Raw genomic sequence first — 15,887 nt, 5'->3', positions numbered from 1 at the left:
TTTGTTTTGCAACTGATTTGATGCTGTCTGAAAATCAAGATCAAGCAGGTGATGAAAACTACATTCTGAACATGCATTAGGTAACCAGGGGGCAACACAGTAGGGACTAATAAGGCCAGCAACTGAGGGAAATGAGCCTATTCATCTGATATACTCAGCCTCCATAAAACTGCCATGGATTCAAACTATACTCAAATATAATACAACTTCTTCAATGCTGCTTTATAAACCTGACTGAAAACTTTAAAGAAGTCAAAATGCTAAACACCCTAACAAAAGCAAAAACAAAACTACGGCCTATGTGGTATCACTGTTATTACCACTCTTTATAAAGCACTAAGTACACATGGGTGTTTGGCATTGTCTCTGGAACTACAAAATTAAACTTTTAGAATCACAGCATTTTACGCCTGAGAGGAATCTTAAAAGATACTGAATTTCACTCCTCACTTTATAGCTAAGAAGAGTGAGGGGAGGACGGACCATGGGAGTCAGCATTTTTCAAGCATCCAGGCACACTGGGCCTGGTATTTCAATTAGAGTTTCTCGTTCTCATAGTCTCAGGCAGGTTGCAGTAACCTCCTCTTCACAGCTAAGTAAATACGGATCTACCAGATTGAATAATCTCCCCCAAATAAATTCACTAATGAGGAACAGAAGGAATCCAGTGTCAAAGTTAGTGCTCTTTTCAGTGTAATAATTTGCAAAGTGTGGTCCTAGGTCCAGCAGCTGCGGCATTACCTGGATGCTTGTTAGAAAGGCAAATTCCCAGGCCCCCCACCCCCACCGCCAGGCCTACGGAGTCAGAAACTCTAGGGTGGCGCCCAGCAATCAAGTTTTTGTTTTTGGTTTTGTTTTTTTAATAGACAGGGTCTCACTTTGTTGCCCAGGCTGGACTGCAGTGGCCCAATAATAACTCACTGCAGCCTCGAACTCCTGGGTTCAAGTGATCCTCCTGCCTCAGACTCCCAAGCAGCTCAGACTACAGGCATGCACTACCATGCCTGTTTTTTTTTTTTGATTTGTTTTTATAGAGACAGGCGTCTTGCTGTATTGCCCAGCCTGATCTTGAACTCCTGGGCTCAAGGGATCCTCCTGCCTCAGTCTCCCAAAGCACTGGAATTACAGGCATGAGCCTGTGTTCTCCCCTCTCTGCCAATAATGTGTATTCAACAAGGCCTTCGGGCGATGCTGATGCTGTCTGAGAGCCACTGCTCTCCAGCTTGTTGTCTCTGAAACTTTACTTGGGAGTATGCATATTAAAATATACATAATAACACTATGCTACTACAAAGGGCAAAATAATTCACTTTATTGTACTTTTAGAATAATTAAGATGAGGATAGCCTTCAATGAAATTTTGCTTTGATGTTACATAGTCTGATTGACACTGGATTTCTTCATAAGAAAAATAAATGTGAAAGCTATCCCAAGTAAGCAAATGGTAGCAAAAACAATCTAAAGAATTGGTTTTAGCCAGGCATGGTGGCTCATGCCTGTAATCCCAGCACTTTGGGGGGCCAGGGTGGGCAGATTACTTGAGCTCAGGAGTTCAAGAGCAGCCTGGCCAACACGGTGAAACCCCATCTCTACTAAAAACACAAAAATTAGGCAATATAGCAAAACCCCATCTCTACCAAAAATACAAAAAACTAGCCAGGAATGGTGGCACATGCCAGTAGTCCCAGCTACTCAGGAGACTGAGGTGGGAGAATGGCTTGAGCTTGGGAGGTTGCAGTGAGCCAAGATCCTGCCACTGCACTCTAGCCTAGGTGACAGAGTGAGACCCCATCTCAAAAAAAAAAAAAAAAAAAAAAAGAATTTCACCTGATGTCAAAAATAAGACTCTTGGAAAGAAATCTTCTGCCTGCCTTGAAAGGACCCACTGAAACTAATGGATACTCTCACATGACTGACATTATTATTATATACTTGCTGTAATCAAAACTAAGTATAGGAAAATCAAGTAGAGAAATACTGAATGCCTAGCATACAAGGATCTAAGTGAAAGTTAAAAAAAAGTAGCTCTTCAGAAAGATATCTCATGTAAAATGAAATTTAAAACCAAAAATTTCATGAAGTGACCTGTTAAGAGTTTCAATTTAGAAGCTTTACTTTTCTAATTTTAAAATATCATGAATGAAATGGTGTCTTCATCTAGGTGCTTCTCCATCAAAATCCCTAGCTCAAAAATAAAAATGTTTGTGTCACCCCAGATTCAAAATGCTCTTATTGGGATGTTGTCATTTCACATGAACATTCCAGTAAATATGCATATAGAGGGTACTCATTACTTTTGGCTGGTAATTTTTCCTTAAACATATTTCAATGATTTCATTGTTTGACATTCTCATAGTTATCGTATATCGAATACAGAAAATTTTGTAGGAAAACACTATTTTTTAAATGTAGTAACATTAAAATATTAAAATATCCCCAGTTTGTTAAAAGCTCTTAAGATTTAAAGAAAAATTTCCTGTGCACATACAATGTACCTATGAAATACTGTATTATTAGTTATTCTACAGGCAAATGAGGCTGTTACTATAAAAAAGGAAATGTGGTGCCTAAAAATTGCAAGTCTATGTGAAAAATGAACCTCAATTTATCTAAATGGGATTTGGTGGACACGGCAGACTATTAAAATAGAACTCAAACTTCAAATTCTGTAAACTGAACATCTCATTAATGCCACTTCACGGTTTAAAAATGTCAGCACACAAAGTTAGCTATGTAAGTTTATCTGCAGATGTTACAGGTAATTATTTCTGTTAATTCCTCCTAAAATATTATTTAGTAATAAAGAATATTTCAAAAGGAGAGTAGGGAGAAATGAAGCAAGATCATAATTATAATTACTTAATATGAAAATAACATTTCATTTATTTGCTAATATGTGGGAAAAAAACATTTTCTAATTAATTCCTCCTTTATCCTTCTTTAAAGACATTTTATTTCTTCAACCAGCACACTGACGATTAGTGCTATGGGTATTACCACAGTGCCTTATGAAAAAACTTGGCTTCCAGAGGAGTCATACCTTGCAACCCCAAATTGGCTCTGCATGATTGATTTTAAAGTGGGCATTAAAATTCCTCTGAAACAAGGCTGTGTACCTTTGAGAACATTCACATTTAACCTTGTGAGCTCACTTCTACAAGAACAATGAACTTATTTGTCAGCTGCCAGGGGGAAATTCAGCTTAATGTAAAGAATTAATTAAATCAGGCTGACAGAAGCCAATATCTCAATGTTTTTAAATTAAAATTTATTTAAAGGAATAAAGTATGGGTGCATTACATAAACCTAATGGTTCTCCTAAGCTTCAAAAAGCATTCATTTCAAAAGCATTCACTTGTAAGGCTGCCTCATTTTTCAGCTTTGTTGTAGTTGAGATTCTGATGTTCACCTAACAAAGTCTCTGACAAAACAGACTTCCTTCAATCCAGGTTATAATTTGAAACATTATACAATAATGAGATTTAAGTGATGAATGGAAAGAAAAGTAGGAGACTGAAAAGATATCAGAAATTTCTATTTGTTTTTAGATTCAGAAAAATATAATTACAGGCCAACATGGTTCTGATAGAGAGGAAGTATGTCAGCAGTTACTTGAATGTAATCCCTTCCCAGCATTTCCAAAGACCTGCAATGTGGTCGTTGTGATCTAAGGGGCTTGTTACCTAGTTTCTAGGTAATCCACAGAATTGAAACAACCCAGCACAACTTTATTTCTTGAGAAGATGAACCCTTAACTATGAAGGTGCAGAAAGGAAGTCTTCAACTGCTCACTCACCATGGCTACAGTATTCAAATGCAACAATCATTCAGATAAATAAAACCTGTGAGAAAAAGCTAACTGGTGGGAAAGCAAAGCAGCAGTGATTTATACTTTCAGTTAACCAATTGAATGGTGGTGCTTCCTTCTACAGAAGTTGTTCTTTGATTGTTTTTTTTTTTTTTTAAAGAAACAGAAAAGCAGCAGTGTACCGGAAGAAGACTGGCTGAAGATCTATCCAGCCTGTTAACTACGGCTTAGTACTTCCAGAATCCTGAGTGACAACACATGACCTGTGTGATGATATGAGCACAGAGTACATGAACAACCAAAAGATTCTAAGCTCAGCCTCTTTCCCTATCGTATTTACAGAGTAATTTTAAATTTCAGTTTCAACTCCACTACTTCAACTATTTTACCCTGCAAATTGCTGAAGGTCTTTGTGAACTGTCGAACAGCAAAAACAAAAAGTAGAAGTATCTAGATAATAAACTTCAACCAAAAGTAGTCCTTGAGTAATTAAAATGTTACTTCATTAAGTTCTTTTTAAAAGAAAATTCCTCAGAAGTCCACATTCTTTACATGCCTTCACCCTGTTGAGCTAAACAGGTCAAAAGTATAATAAACTGAACATTATTTTTAACTTGCATTATTGGTGGTGCCAAATGAGAAAAGAGCTCTTTTTGCCACTTTGGGCTGGATGATGAAAAAAAAAAGAGAGAGAGCTGTTTGTGTTTTAAATTTAATATCATGAACAATTTTTAAAGGTAATATAATATAGAAGTTCTCAGAATGAAACAAAAGGAAAGCTAAACTTCATTTTAGACTCATGGTAACTAACACCAAAGCAATTTTAAGAATGTGAATAGGAAGCTAAACACTGCAAAGAGAATTCTTAAAAATCAGATTAGTTAAGAAATTTTGAAGAGAACTACACTCTTCACAGAAAACTTGAAAAGAATATTGATTAATCAAAAGCCTGTGGCTCCTGGGACATACATTTACTGATATCTATGGTGAACAGAGTCCAGGAGCAGGTGCACAGTCAGTACATGTAAGGCCTAAGTTTAAGAATTGCAATTAGGAGTATTTTACATTTAATTTAATCTTAGTAGAGGAAAAGTTCAGAGGTGATTTTAAAAACAGAATCCCTTCTCCCCTTCCTTACTTGGTACTTTAACCATTACAAATTTATTGAGGAAAACTAAAATTATTTAAAGAAGAGGCACCTAGTTCTAGAGTAATCTGGCACATTCATATGTGAAAAAAAATTAGAAATCACTTGATACATCTATAATACACAAATACACATATAAACATTGTGTTTTAATAATACTCTTTGTCACTTCAATTTAAATCATTCCATTATGAAAATTTCTTAATTGAAGAGAGACTATTTCTTCAAAACTCTAAATTAAACAGAGCTTTATCAATTAAGTTTCCAGCAACATAGCCTTTAGAAATACATATTTCTTCATTTTATAATAATACTTCCCCTCTAAAAATTTGCCATGGTTTGTCATAGATTTAAAATACAAGGCACCTAATGCTATAAAAGAATAATACAGTAAATGTAGTGTAAGTGAACCAGATATTTTCTCAAATATTTATTATTTTTAAAGTCCCACGAAATTTGCACAAACATGTTTGTTGCATAAATTAAACATTTTTTGTGTGGTCAATTTGCAATATTCTACAAAACCCAAAAATATAATCCACACTTATTACAGGGAGCTTATTTTAGCATTTTACCTGTCAGAAACACTGGTCTATGAACACTTAAGTGATTTCTTGAAAACATTTTCATAATATATTCCAGCATTTAACAAGTATGTGAAAATAAAGTCCCAGAACATAAGGATTTATTCCTTGATTAGTTCAAATGATTTCAACAGCTGAATTCCTTGAGATGTGTAAGGCAGGTTGGTCCTTTGGATGGACTGTAGACTGGAACTTCCTATAACTGTAGTGATATGTACACAGCTACATAGCAAAGTGCTTCATTATGAAAATGAAGAAAACAGGTATGAGAAAAATATATTTTAGAGTTTCAAAGAACTGAAACTGTTATATTTCAGACTAGGCACTGAGACATTTTTTCTACAAAAACTTGCCAGAGATTGTCTGTTCGCTGTATAGTTCCAATATCAAGCTAAAAACAAAAACCACAGAAATGTGATTAGATTATAATTTCATAGTTTTACTTTTCTATAGTTTACATTTTAAAAAGCAAATTATCTTAAAATTGAAATACCTATTTTCACTGTATACATACTTAATAACTGGATACTCAAATTTGGAGTACTAAGAACTTACGAATGTGACTTCTATAGCAATGTCAAAAGCTGACATCAACACTAGAGATTGTGTATTAGCAGTTAGTTGTACCCCTGGTATATTCCACCATTACTCCTGCAAAGACAAAGACACCTGCCCAGTCTATTCCACTCTATTGCAATCCATCTTCTTTAGTCTTCACTCTTTCTTCTTTACCCAGCTCTCACTTCTAAAAATACTGAAACCTTGCTGGATATGGGTGGGTTTAAGTGTGAGTATGAGAACAATGCACAGCATACCCAAGAAAAATAATGCAAAAATTACAGCATTAAAAAGCTTTCAAGAATACGAAGTCCTCACTTAATGTCATAGGTTCTAGGAAACTGACTTTAGGTCCCTGAATAACATTGTTTTTTCAGTGTTGTTATGTTATAATGTTGATGCAAAAAAAATAGTTTTGTTGTAATTCTGCTTAAAGTCACAGTTTATAAGAACCTATTGATGATGTTAAGTGAGGACTTACTGTAATTGTGTTTATGGTTTTTTTTAAATTTAAAGATGGCACATAAACATATATTTAGTTCCACTTGTTCTCCAAAACCTCACTAAAAAGAAAATAAAGGGTAAAAAATAAAAAAAATATTTTTTTTAATAGAAATAAGGTCTCACTATGTTGCCCAGGCTAGTCTCAAACTCCTGAGCTCAAGTGATCCTCCCTCCTCGGCCTCCCAAAATGCTAGGATTACAGGCAGGAGTCACTGTGCCCAGCCTGGAATTATTTTCTTAAAAGGAATAAACCACATGGACAAAAAGAAAAGTAGAGAGATGAGAAAATAACAGCCAACTCTTGGTTAGCAATGGAAAAATAGGACCAGATATCTCTGTAAGGAGGGATAAAGAAACAACTAAAAACAAGAAGACTGGTATAATGGCTACAGAAAACGCAGACAGACACTCAGATGCCCTCTCTTACTTTTCACAGTTGGCCAAGTGCCTTTTCTCTATCCCAGGAGAAGACTTTAAGGTTTACTCTCCAAAAAGGGTAGTAACAGAGAATCTCTGGATAAGGGAAATACCAGGACGAATCCTATATAGCTCAGTTATAAGTAACAATTTTTTAGTGACAACAATATAAACACTGACTACAGATCTATCCAAAATTATGCAATAACTATACAGGGATGATGAGGCAGAACTGATATGGAGATAGGAGGCATGCGAGGTGGGTGCAGAGGAGGAGTAAACCTGAAAATAATCTGTCCTCATTGATCTTAGTGGAAAAGTCAGCTGAAGATGCCTAAAACCGAGAACTCACGAAACACAAGTCATAAACATGATACTTAGGGAGACAAGAAGGAAAATACCAGAAGAATCAGCTAAGAGTTTAATTTCCTCAGAGTGGGAAGAGAATGAAAGCAGGATGAGCAGGGCAGGGAAGGGCAGGGGTAGCTGCCTTGTACAAAAAGTCTTGGAGAACTAGGGCTCAAACCATGTGCAGGTATAAACTAGATTGAAAAACAGCACACTAAAGAAAACCAGAAAACCAGGACCATTAGCCGTAGGTTAGAAGCAAGTTTACCATGAGGATAATGAAACTTAATCTTCAAGGCCAATATAAGTGTTAACAATTGACAGGAGTTGTACAATGTTCTAGATAGGGAGGTAAAACTCAGTAGCAATCAAGAAACATTTCAATATAAATTGCCTAAAGATGTCTCAGAAAAAGGGGCCTGGGCCTTCAGAATTCTCGTCATTTATTGTGATCTTTCATTCTAAATAAATAATCACTTTTGTACCTGCAAAATCTGTATGTTGCATTTAATTCAAGCATTCATTCAGCAAAATATTAAATGTCATGTACTCTATCATCGAAGACATATAAAAGACACTATTTCTTAAAATGTAAAAAATTGAAAAATATTCCAGAAGCATTGTTAAATGACAAAGCAATGTCAGTGAATGAGAATATACACTGTGCCAGTTATGTAAAACACACATAAAGACTAGTATTTTTCAACCAGTATACTGTACACCAGAATATTACATTTTTCTTTTATCATCAGAGAAAAAATATTTTTCTAAAGCATATTATTAAAATGACCCTTAGCATGAATAAAAATAAGAGTTAAAACTTCCTGATCATTTGAGTGAGGCACTATTGTACATACTTCATATTTACCAAGTATTTACTATTTTAACACCCTCATAAGAGAGGTTCTATTGTAATCCCATTTCACAAATAAGAAAGCCGGAGCATCAAGAGATTAAGAACCTTGCATAGGGCCACACAACCTTGCATAGGGCCACACAACTAGTATGTGGAGAAGACAGAATTGGAGTCCAGGCTTTAGCCCCTTTAGCCTTTAAGGCTGTATTGCCTCTCAAACAACTAATGATAAAAAATCAATCCTTTGTTTGAATATTACATAAATAAGAACCTTATTCAATACTAAACCCAGCTCACATACAAACCTGGGCTACAGACAACAGCTAACTAGCTCCATCCTCCTGAGAAACACTGTGCATAGAAATGAGACTCTCACACTGTTCGCTGTCTTCTGGAACTCTTAAGAAAAAAAAAAAAAAAGCAATAATTAAGGAAAGCTTTAGAGATGAAAAGGAACCTTAAACCTTATTTATTCCATTTGCTGAAGCTATGTGGACAGCATGCAAGTCAGTGGCAGAACCATCACTAGGATAAAATTTCCCAATAACTTGTCCCAAGTTAGCGTTTTTTGTTTTTGTTTTTTAAATAAAAGATTGGGTCTCACTTTTTGTTTTTTAAATAAGAGACAGGGTATCACTTTGTCACCCAGGCTAAAGTGTAGTGGTGCTATCACAGTTCACTGCAGCTTTGAATTCCTGGGCTCAAGTGATCTTCCTACCTCAGCCTCCCAAGTAGCTTGGGACTACAGGTATATGCCATCATGTCTGGGTAATTTTTTTTTTTTTTTATTTTCTTACAGACAGGGTCTTGATATGTTGCCCAGGCTGGTCTCAAGCTCCTAGCCTCAAGCAATTCTCCCACCTCAGCCTCCAGAGTCACTGGAACCAAGTTCTTTTTATAGCAAAATGTAAAAAGCTTTCATTCTTAAAAAGAAAGAAATTGGAAAGAAAAACTGAGGCAATACTATTCTATCATGAATTATGTTCAAACCAATAAAAGTTTTCTATATTTAAGTTCGTTATGGCAAAACAGTAAACCTTTTGGTATTATCTGTGAATCAAAATTTTTTTTAAAAAATGTAGTTACTAGGCAGGCAAATCACTTGTGGTCAGGAATTCAAGGCCAGCCTGGCCAACATGGTGAAACCCTGTCTCTACTAAAAATACAAAAATTAGCTGGGCATGGTGGTACATGCCTGTAATCCCAGCTACTCAGGAGGCTGAGGAAGGAGAATCACTTGAACCCAGGAGGCAGAGGTTGCAGTGAGCTGAGATCGTGCCATTGCACTCCAGGCTGGGCTACAGAACAAGACTCTGTCAAGAAAGAGAAAAAAAGAAGAAAGAAAGAGAAGAAAGAGAGAAAGAGAGAAAGAAAAGGAGAGAAAGAAAGAAAGAGAAAGAAAGAATCTTATTACCCAAAAGATCTAAACAAATTATTTTATTTTTATCTGCCATAATATATAAGTTATCATCTTTCCATAATTCCTCACAAAATCTCTAAAAGCTAGGCCAGCATGATGCGATTCTCAGTTATCTAGCAAACACTATTTTTACAAATGTGTATTGGGACTAAACTTACCTCTGAATTCGATGTTTTCTGCATATAAAAGCAAATATTCTTCTGATTCCCACCATCACAGGATCCCAATTATTATAATGGCATAGGAGAGTTACAATAAAAAATGAAAAAAATACAGGGATAGCTCCTGCAAAAAATAACCAAGAAAACTGCACCTAAAAATAAAAGATAGAGGAAAAAACACACCCACAATTATCATTAAGGCAATTTCCCCCTTCAATGTAAGTTTTCTATTTGTGAAAACTAGCAGGAATAAGAATAACGGGAAGACAAAATTAAACACTGACAATGTATTAAGTGTATTATTATTAAATAAGAATTCAAGACTTCAACTTACAATTCCATGTACCTAAATTACCAACAGCAATAGTTCTTGCTTAGAAAATAGGCTAAAGGAAAGCCAAGAAAGCATACTTTCCATTTATAGGCATTGTACACTGAGAGTAGAGGTATACAGTATGAAACTTTGCTCCTGCACACTATGTTGCTCATTTCTTCTTCACTGTTTGCTGCCTAGTCTATCAAGTGGGTCCCTCTCCCTTGGTTTCTGAAGTCATCTTCAAAAAATGTATGTTTTCGTAAAAAGTTACAGTTGTGGTACGCTGTGTATGCTACAGTTCTTATGACAGTACCAAAAACAAATTAAGTGCAAATTTATGACACTCAAAACTAGCTTATCTAGTAATAAATGAAAAAAGCTCAAAATGAAATAATGACCAAGCAAAATAAAGAAAAAAATACAGCAATATTTTTACTAAGGAATGTTAGCCAGAGAAGACAAGCAACAAGACAAGCCTCATCAGTGAAGGGCCCTCTGATGTCAACAAGTCTGATCCTCCAATCCATCACTTATCAGGGTTGTCAAGAAAATAAAAAATATCTGTAAGTAGGGTGGAGGTATTAAAATCAAAAAGAAAAAAATAAATAAGAAAAAAATAAGAAAAACAAATATATAAATAAAAAGAAAATAAAAAATAATGAGATGCCATCCAAAACAAAACTCATTCTTCCCTTTCACTAGTTCACTTTTACCATCTAGACTCAACTAAAGATCAGAAAAAATTGTCAAAGAAGCCTACACTGATCAACTTACTGAGACTTAAGTGTAACACACAGGAGGTGTGCTTTAAAAATAATGATGAAAATAGTAACTTCTATCTGTAAAATAGGTAAGGAAAACTGTTTTTGCCCTCTTTGAGAATTAAAAAAAAAAAAAAAAAAAAGGCGTGGAATCATAGGTTAAGACTCCCTCTGGTGGAAAACATATACTATTCCATTTCATGGCACCATTAGTCAGAGTAAACAGGTTTCGTGAGCATAATGTCTTTTATGAGGGAACTCACAATGCATAATACAAGAATAATAACTGACAATTTTTAACATGCATGCCCTATTTGTATGGTATTCATACACAATGACTGAGTCAGCCTAAGAACACCCCGGACAGAACAGTCATTAAACAAAAAGCCTTCATTTAGTTACGAAATTACCAATACATTTTAACATATTCCTGGAATATTTGCCAGAATTACTAATCATTAGGAAAAACCATGCTGCATTTAAATTATCCAAGATCAGAAAAGGTATTAAGAAATTATGAATAATGCAATTAAAAACGCAGACACAGTCGATAGAATTATTTCATGAATATTCAACTAAAAACCTTACTTCATAACTGAGTCAAAGCAAACTTAATAAAGATAGATAAAGCCCTAGAAGACTTTAGAAGGCAAGTTCACTTTCCGCAATGTAGTTGTTTATATGTTGTCTCATAAAAAAAAACTTCTAATGTGATTTCCAACAAGCTAAGACAAAAGAAATGAAGCATTTATTACAACAAAGAAAATTACCTATGTAAACAAAAATTTTTTCTCTAATCCCTAAATATATCTGAATATCAAATAGAATATGATCAGGGATGCTTCCTATTATATAAAATAATTATAAATGGATTTAAATAACCAATTTGTTTCAAGCACAATGTTAATAAATGCTAACATTTCAGAAGCTCTATATAAATACAGTTAGCTAATTAAACCTAAAAACCCTATAAAAGTAGATTTCTCTTATCATGTTTCTGTTACAGTTCTGGACACACCCTGCTGCTTTTTCCAGATGGAACCTCCCTAACCTCAATCCTGACACCAACACACAGCCTCCTCCTTTAACTGACTGCCCAATTCTAGATATGAAGACAATCAAGAACACCAAATCTTTTCTTGATTGTCTTCATATCCAGAACCAGGCAATCAGTTAAAGTTTGGTTATGTTTTTATAATTAATTGCATGTACATACATTTCTCCCTGTTTTGCCTTTATCCTAAAATACTTTATTAAACAAATTATAACCATTATTATTTGTAATGACAATTATTAAATGACTAATCATTTAATACAATTAGGTCCCCTGTGACTATTCTTTAAAAATGCCTGAACATTAACCTGCAACTTTTTTTCAATCTACGAAAGCTATGTTTTCAAAATATCAGTACAATAAAGATGATTTACACAGTAGTCTACCAAAATCCTCTAACAAGTAGCACCTTCCCAGTTTCACAACCAGTTTGGTTCATATTTAGGATTATGACCTGAAGGTGAAGAAGGGCCTAGATATTACTTAAATCTGTAAAAGAATGATGTGTAATAATGTGTAATGTTAGTGTTATATAGAATATCCACATTCTTTGAAAATGCAAATTATGTCAGATAATTAATTCTCAATTAAGGAGAGAATCTCAGTTCTTTAACCACAACAAATAAGTAAGAAATTACTGAACCATAAAACAAAGTTAAATATCAGTAAAGAATTATTTTATAAATAAAGAGGATATATAGCACTAAGCATATTATGCTTTTATCTTTTTTTTTTTTTTTTTGAGATGGAGTCTTGTTCTGTTGCCCAGGCTGGAGTGCAATGGCATGATCTCGGCTCACTGCAAACTCCGCCTCCCGGGTACAAGTGATTCTCCTGCCTCAGCCTCCCAAGTAGCTGGGATTACGGGTGCACACCATCACACTCAGCTAATTTTTGTATTTTTAGTAGAGACAGGGTTTCACCATGCTGGCCAGGCTGGTCTCGAACTCCTGACCTCAAGTGATCTGCCTGCCTCGGCCTCCCAAGTGCTGGGATTGCAGGCGTGAGCCACCACGCCTGGCTAAGACCTAGATAAAAATAGGTTTAAAATTTTGATTATTGCTTGTACACATTATAAGCCTTTGGGCCTTGAAGTATTTCCCTCTTCAAATTATATTAGACTAAAACACACACACACTCACACTTCTGTGACTTAGTAGTTGCAGTTAAATGTCTACATATACTGAACTGTGTGATAAATGGCTATGCTCCATCTTTCAGTGCTGGGCAACAGCACACCTCTGTTCTTCCTGCTACACCCAGGAGCACTGAATAAACTCTTCCCTTCTAGGCTGCTGGCAGAAACATCCCAGATTCTCTTTTCTGTGGTGTTAGCATTGCCAATATTTATCACAAGAATCCCCACATCCATACTAGGCCTTCAGAGAAAAGGGATGGGACACGCACTCCACTGAGTCCAGATAGACATGGCTAACTTTCACTGCAAACAACGTTATTCCTGTGCTGCTCATTCAGCACAGTGTTAAGGAATCTGTGATAGGGTTTATCGCAGAAACTAAAATGCTTATATGATAAAATGTGACTTACCAAAGAACATCTGGAACAGAATCAGCTCAAAAACTGGAGAACTACATATGAAGATGATGCCCTTAACTTAGAAATTTAGGGAAAAAACGGAAAAGCTAAAAATGGAAATTATCTATTTCTTTGGTATTTTTTATATTTCTATGTAGTAAAGCACCTTGAGAGAGAAGGCATCAAGTATTATTTATGTCTGTATCCTTATAATTTAATCACATCTCAACTTTCATTAGGTTTGTTTTAATAACATACCTAAAAGATCTATGAATAATAAACAGTTTCCTTACCTTTTGCATACACATGTCAGCTATTATGGACAGAGGTATTGTAAGGCTTAGTGCAAGTGTGCCTATCAATGATGAGGTAAGAAAGCAGCCCCTAAAAAAAAAGGAAATACACATTTCTATATTTAAAAAAACAACCAAAGAAAAACACTGAACAAAGACTTTCTATCCTATAATATAGGCTTGTGAGATCAGGAGCAAAGATAAGAGGCTAGGATGGATTGAGACATAAAATATAATAAAGTTATTAAGATGATTCTCAAAGTTTTTCTTCAAATATTAAAAATACAAATATATAAGTATAAAAAGCTTAAAATATTTTATGCTATTTTCAAGATCTGTTTGCAGATATTATTCAACTTTGGATGTATAGCTTAAATTTCATTAATTTTTTTAAAAAACTGTTGAACAGTTACTACAGTTTTGTGATGATATGTAGATAACAAAGAAAACAGCATTATTAACATTGCAGGACAATACTTCACACATAGACTTTAAGGAAGTGATAAGCCAACATGTGATTCTGTCACCAAGCAAAAATATCACACCTTCATGAACACTAAAATAACGTGTTACTCTTTTGATTTGGCTTGGCATAAAAAAGAAAGACTTGAATATTCTTAAAAAATATTTTCTTGAAGACGGCCGAATAAGAACAGCTCTGGTCTACAACGCCCAGCATGAGCGACGCAGAAGATGGGTGATTTCTGCATTTCCATCTGAGGTACCGGGTTCATCTCAATAGGGGGTGCCAAACAGTGGGTGCAGGATAGTTGGTGCAGCGCACCCTGCATGAGCCGAAGGAGGGTGAGGCATTGCCTCACTCCGGAAGCGCAAGGGGTCAGGGAGCTCCCTTTCCCAGTCAAAGAAAGGGGTGACAGAGGGCACCTGGAAAATCGGGTCACTCCCACCCTAATACTGCGCTTTTGCAACAGGCTTGGAAAATGGCACACCAGGAGATTGTGTCCCGCACCTGGCTCAGAGGGTCCTACGCCCACAGAGTCTCACTGATTGCTAGCACAGCAGTCTGAGATCAAACTGCAAGGTGGCAGTAAGGCTGGGGGAGGGGCACCCGCCATTGCCCAGGCTTGCTTAAGTAAACAAAGCAGCCAGGAAGCTCGAACTGGGTGGAGCCCACCACAGCTCAAGGATGCCTGCCTGCCTCTGTAGGCTCCACCTCTGGGGGCAGGGCACGGACAAACAAAAAGTCAGCAGGAACCTCTGCAGACTTAAATGTCACTGTCTGACAGCTTTGAAGAGAGTAGTGGTTCTCCAAGCATGCAGCTGGAGATCTGAGAACTGGCAGACACCCTCCTAAAGTGGGACCCTGACCCCCGAGCAGCCTAACCAGGAGACACCCCCCAGTAGGGACAGACTGACACCTCACTTGGCCGGGTACTCCTCTGCGACAAAACTTCCAGAGCAACGATCAGACAGCTGAATTTGCGGTTCAGGAAAATCCACTGTTCTGCAGACACCGCTGCTGTCACCTAGACAAACAGGGTCTGGAGTGGACCTCTAGCAAACTCCAACAGACCTGCAGCTGAGGGTCCTGTCTGGTAGAAGGAAAACTAACAAACAGAAAGGACACCCACACCAAAAACCCATCTGTACATCACCATCATCAAAGACCAAAAGTAGAAAAAACTACAAAGATGGGGAGAAAACAGAGCAGAAAAACTGGAAGCTCTAAAAAGCAAAGCACCTCTCCTCCTCCAAAGGAATGCAGTTCCTCACCAGCAATGGAACAAAGCTGGACGGAGAATGACTTTGACGAGTTGAGACAAGAAGGCTTCAGACGATCAATCTACCCCGAGCTACAGGAGGAAATTCAAACCAATGGCAAATAAGTTAAAAACTTTGAAAAAAAAATTAGACGAATGTTTAACTAAAATAGCCAATGCAGAGAAATGCTTAAAGGAGCTGATGGAGCTGAAAGCCAAGTTTCGAGAACTATGTGAAGACTGCAGAAGCCTCAGTAGCTGATGCGATCAACTGGAAGAAAGGGTATCAGTGAATGAAGATCAAATGAATGAAATGAAGCGAGAAGGGAAGTTTAGGGAAAAAAGAAATGAACAAAGCCTCCAAGAAATATGGGACTATGTGAAAAGACCAAACCTACGTCTG

At 36.3% G+C, this 15,887-nt stretch overlaps 1 protein-coding gene across 16 annotated transcripts in view; it reads right to left on the bottom strand.

Annotated features, from left to right (window-relative positions):
• SLC35F5 (solute carrier family 35 member F5) overlaps positions 1-15,887 on the bottom strand; it is a 121,960-nt gene that overhangs the window by 69,270 nt on the left and 36,803 nt on the right. For 7 of the 16 annotated variants that reach the window (XR_008653981.2, XR_008653983.2, XR_010118723.1 and 4 more), the window contains exons 13-15: positions 13,764-13,854; positions 9,801-9,955; positions 8,528-8,621 (exon numbers count right to left, since the gene is read on the bottom strand). Coding sequence is in view for 8 of the 16 variants with exons in the window: in XM_063631002.1 (XP_063487072.1) it covers positions 8,546-8,621; positions 9,801-9,955; positions 13,764-13,854 (322 nt within the window). In the remaining 8 variants the exon portion in view is untranslated. Of the gene's footprint in view, positions 1-5,370; positions 8,622-9,800; positions 9,956-13,763; positions 13,855-15,887 lie in introns of those variants that run through there. The other 9 variants (XM_063631002.1, XM_063631006.1, XM_063631007.1 and 6 more) reach the window with 4 other exon arrangements.

This window comes from Symphalangus syndactylus, chromosome 22, assembly GCF_028878055.3.
Source record: "Symphalangus syndactylus isolate Jambi chromosome 22, NHGRI_mSymSyn1-v2.1_pri, whole genome shotgun sequence".
NCBI lineage: Eukaryota > Metazoa > Chordata > Mammalia > Primates > Hylobatidae > Symphalangus > Symphalangus syndactylus.
This window is presented reverse-complemented; position numbering and strand designations above follow the sequence as displayed.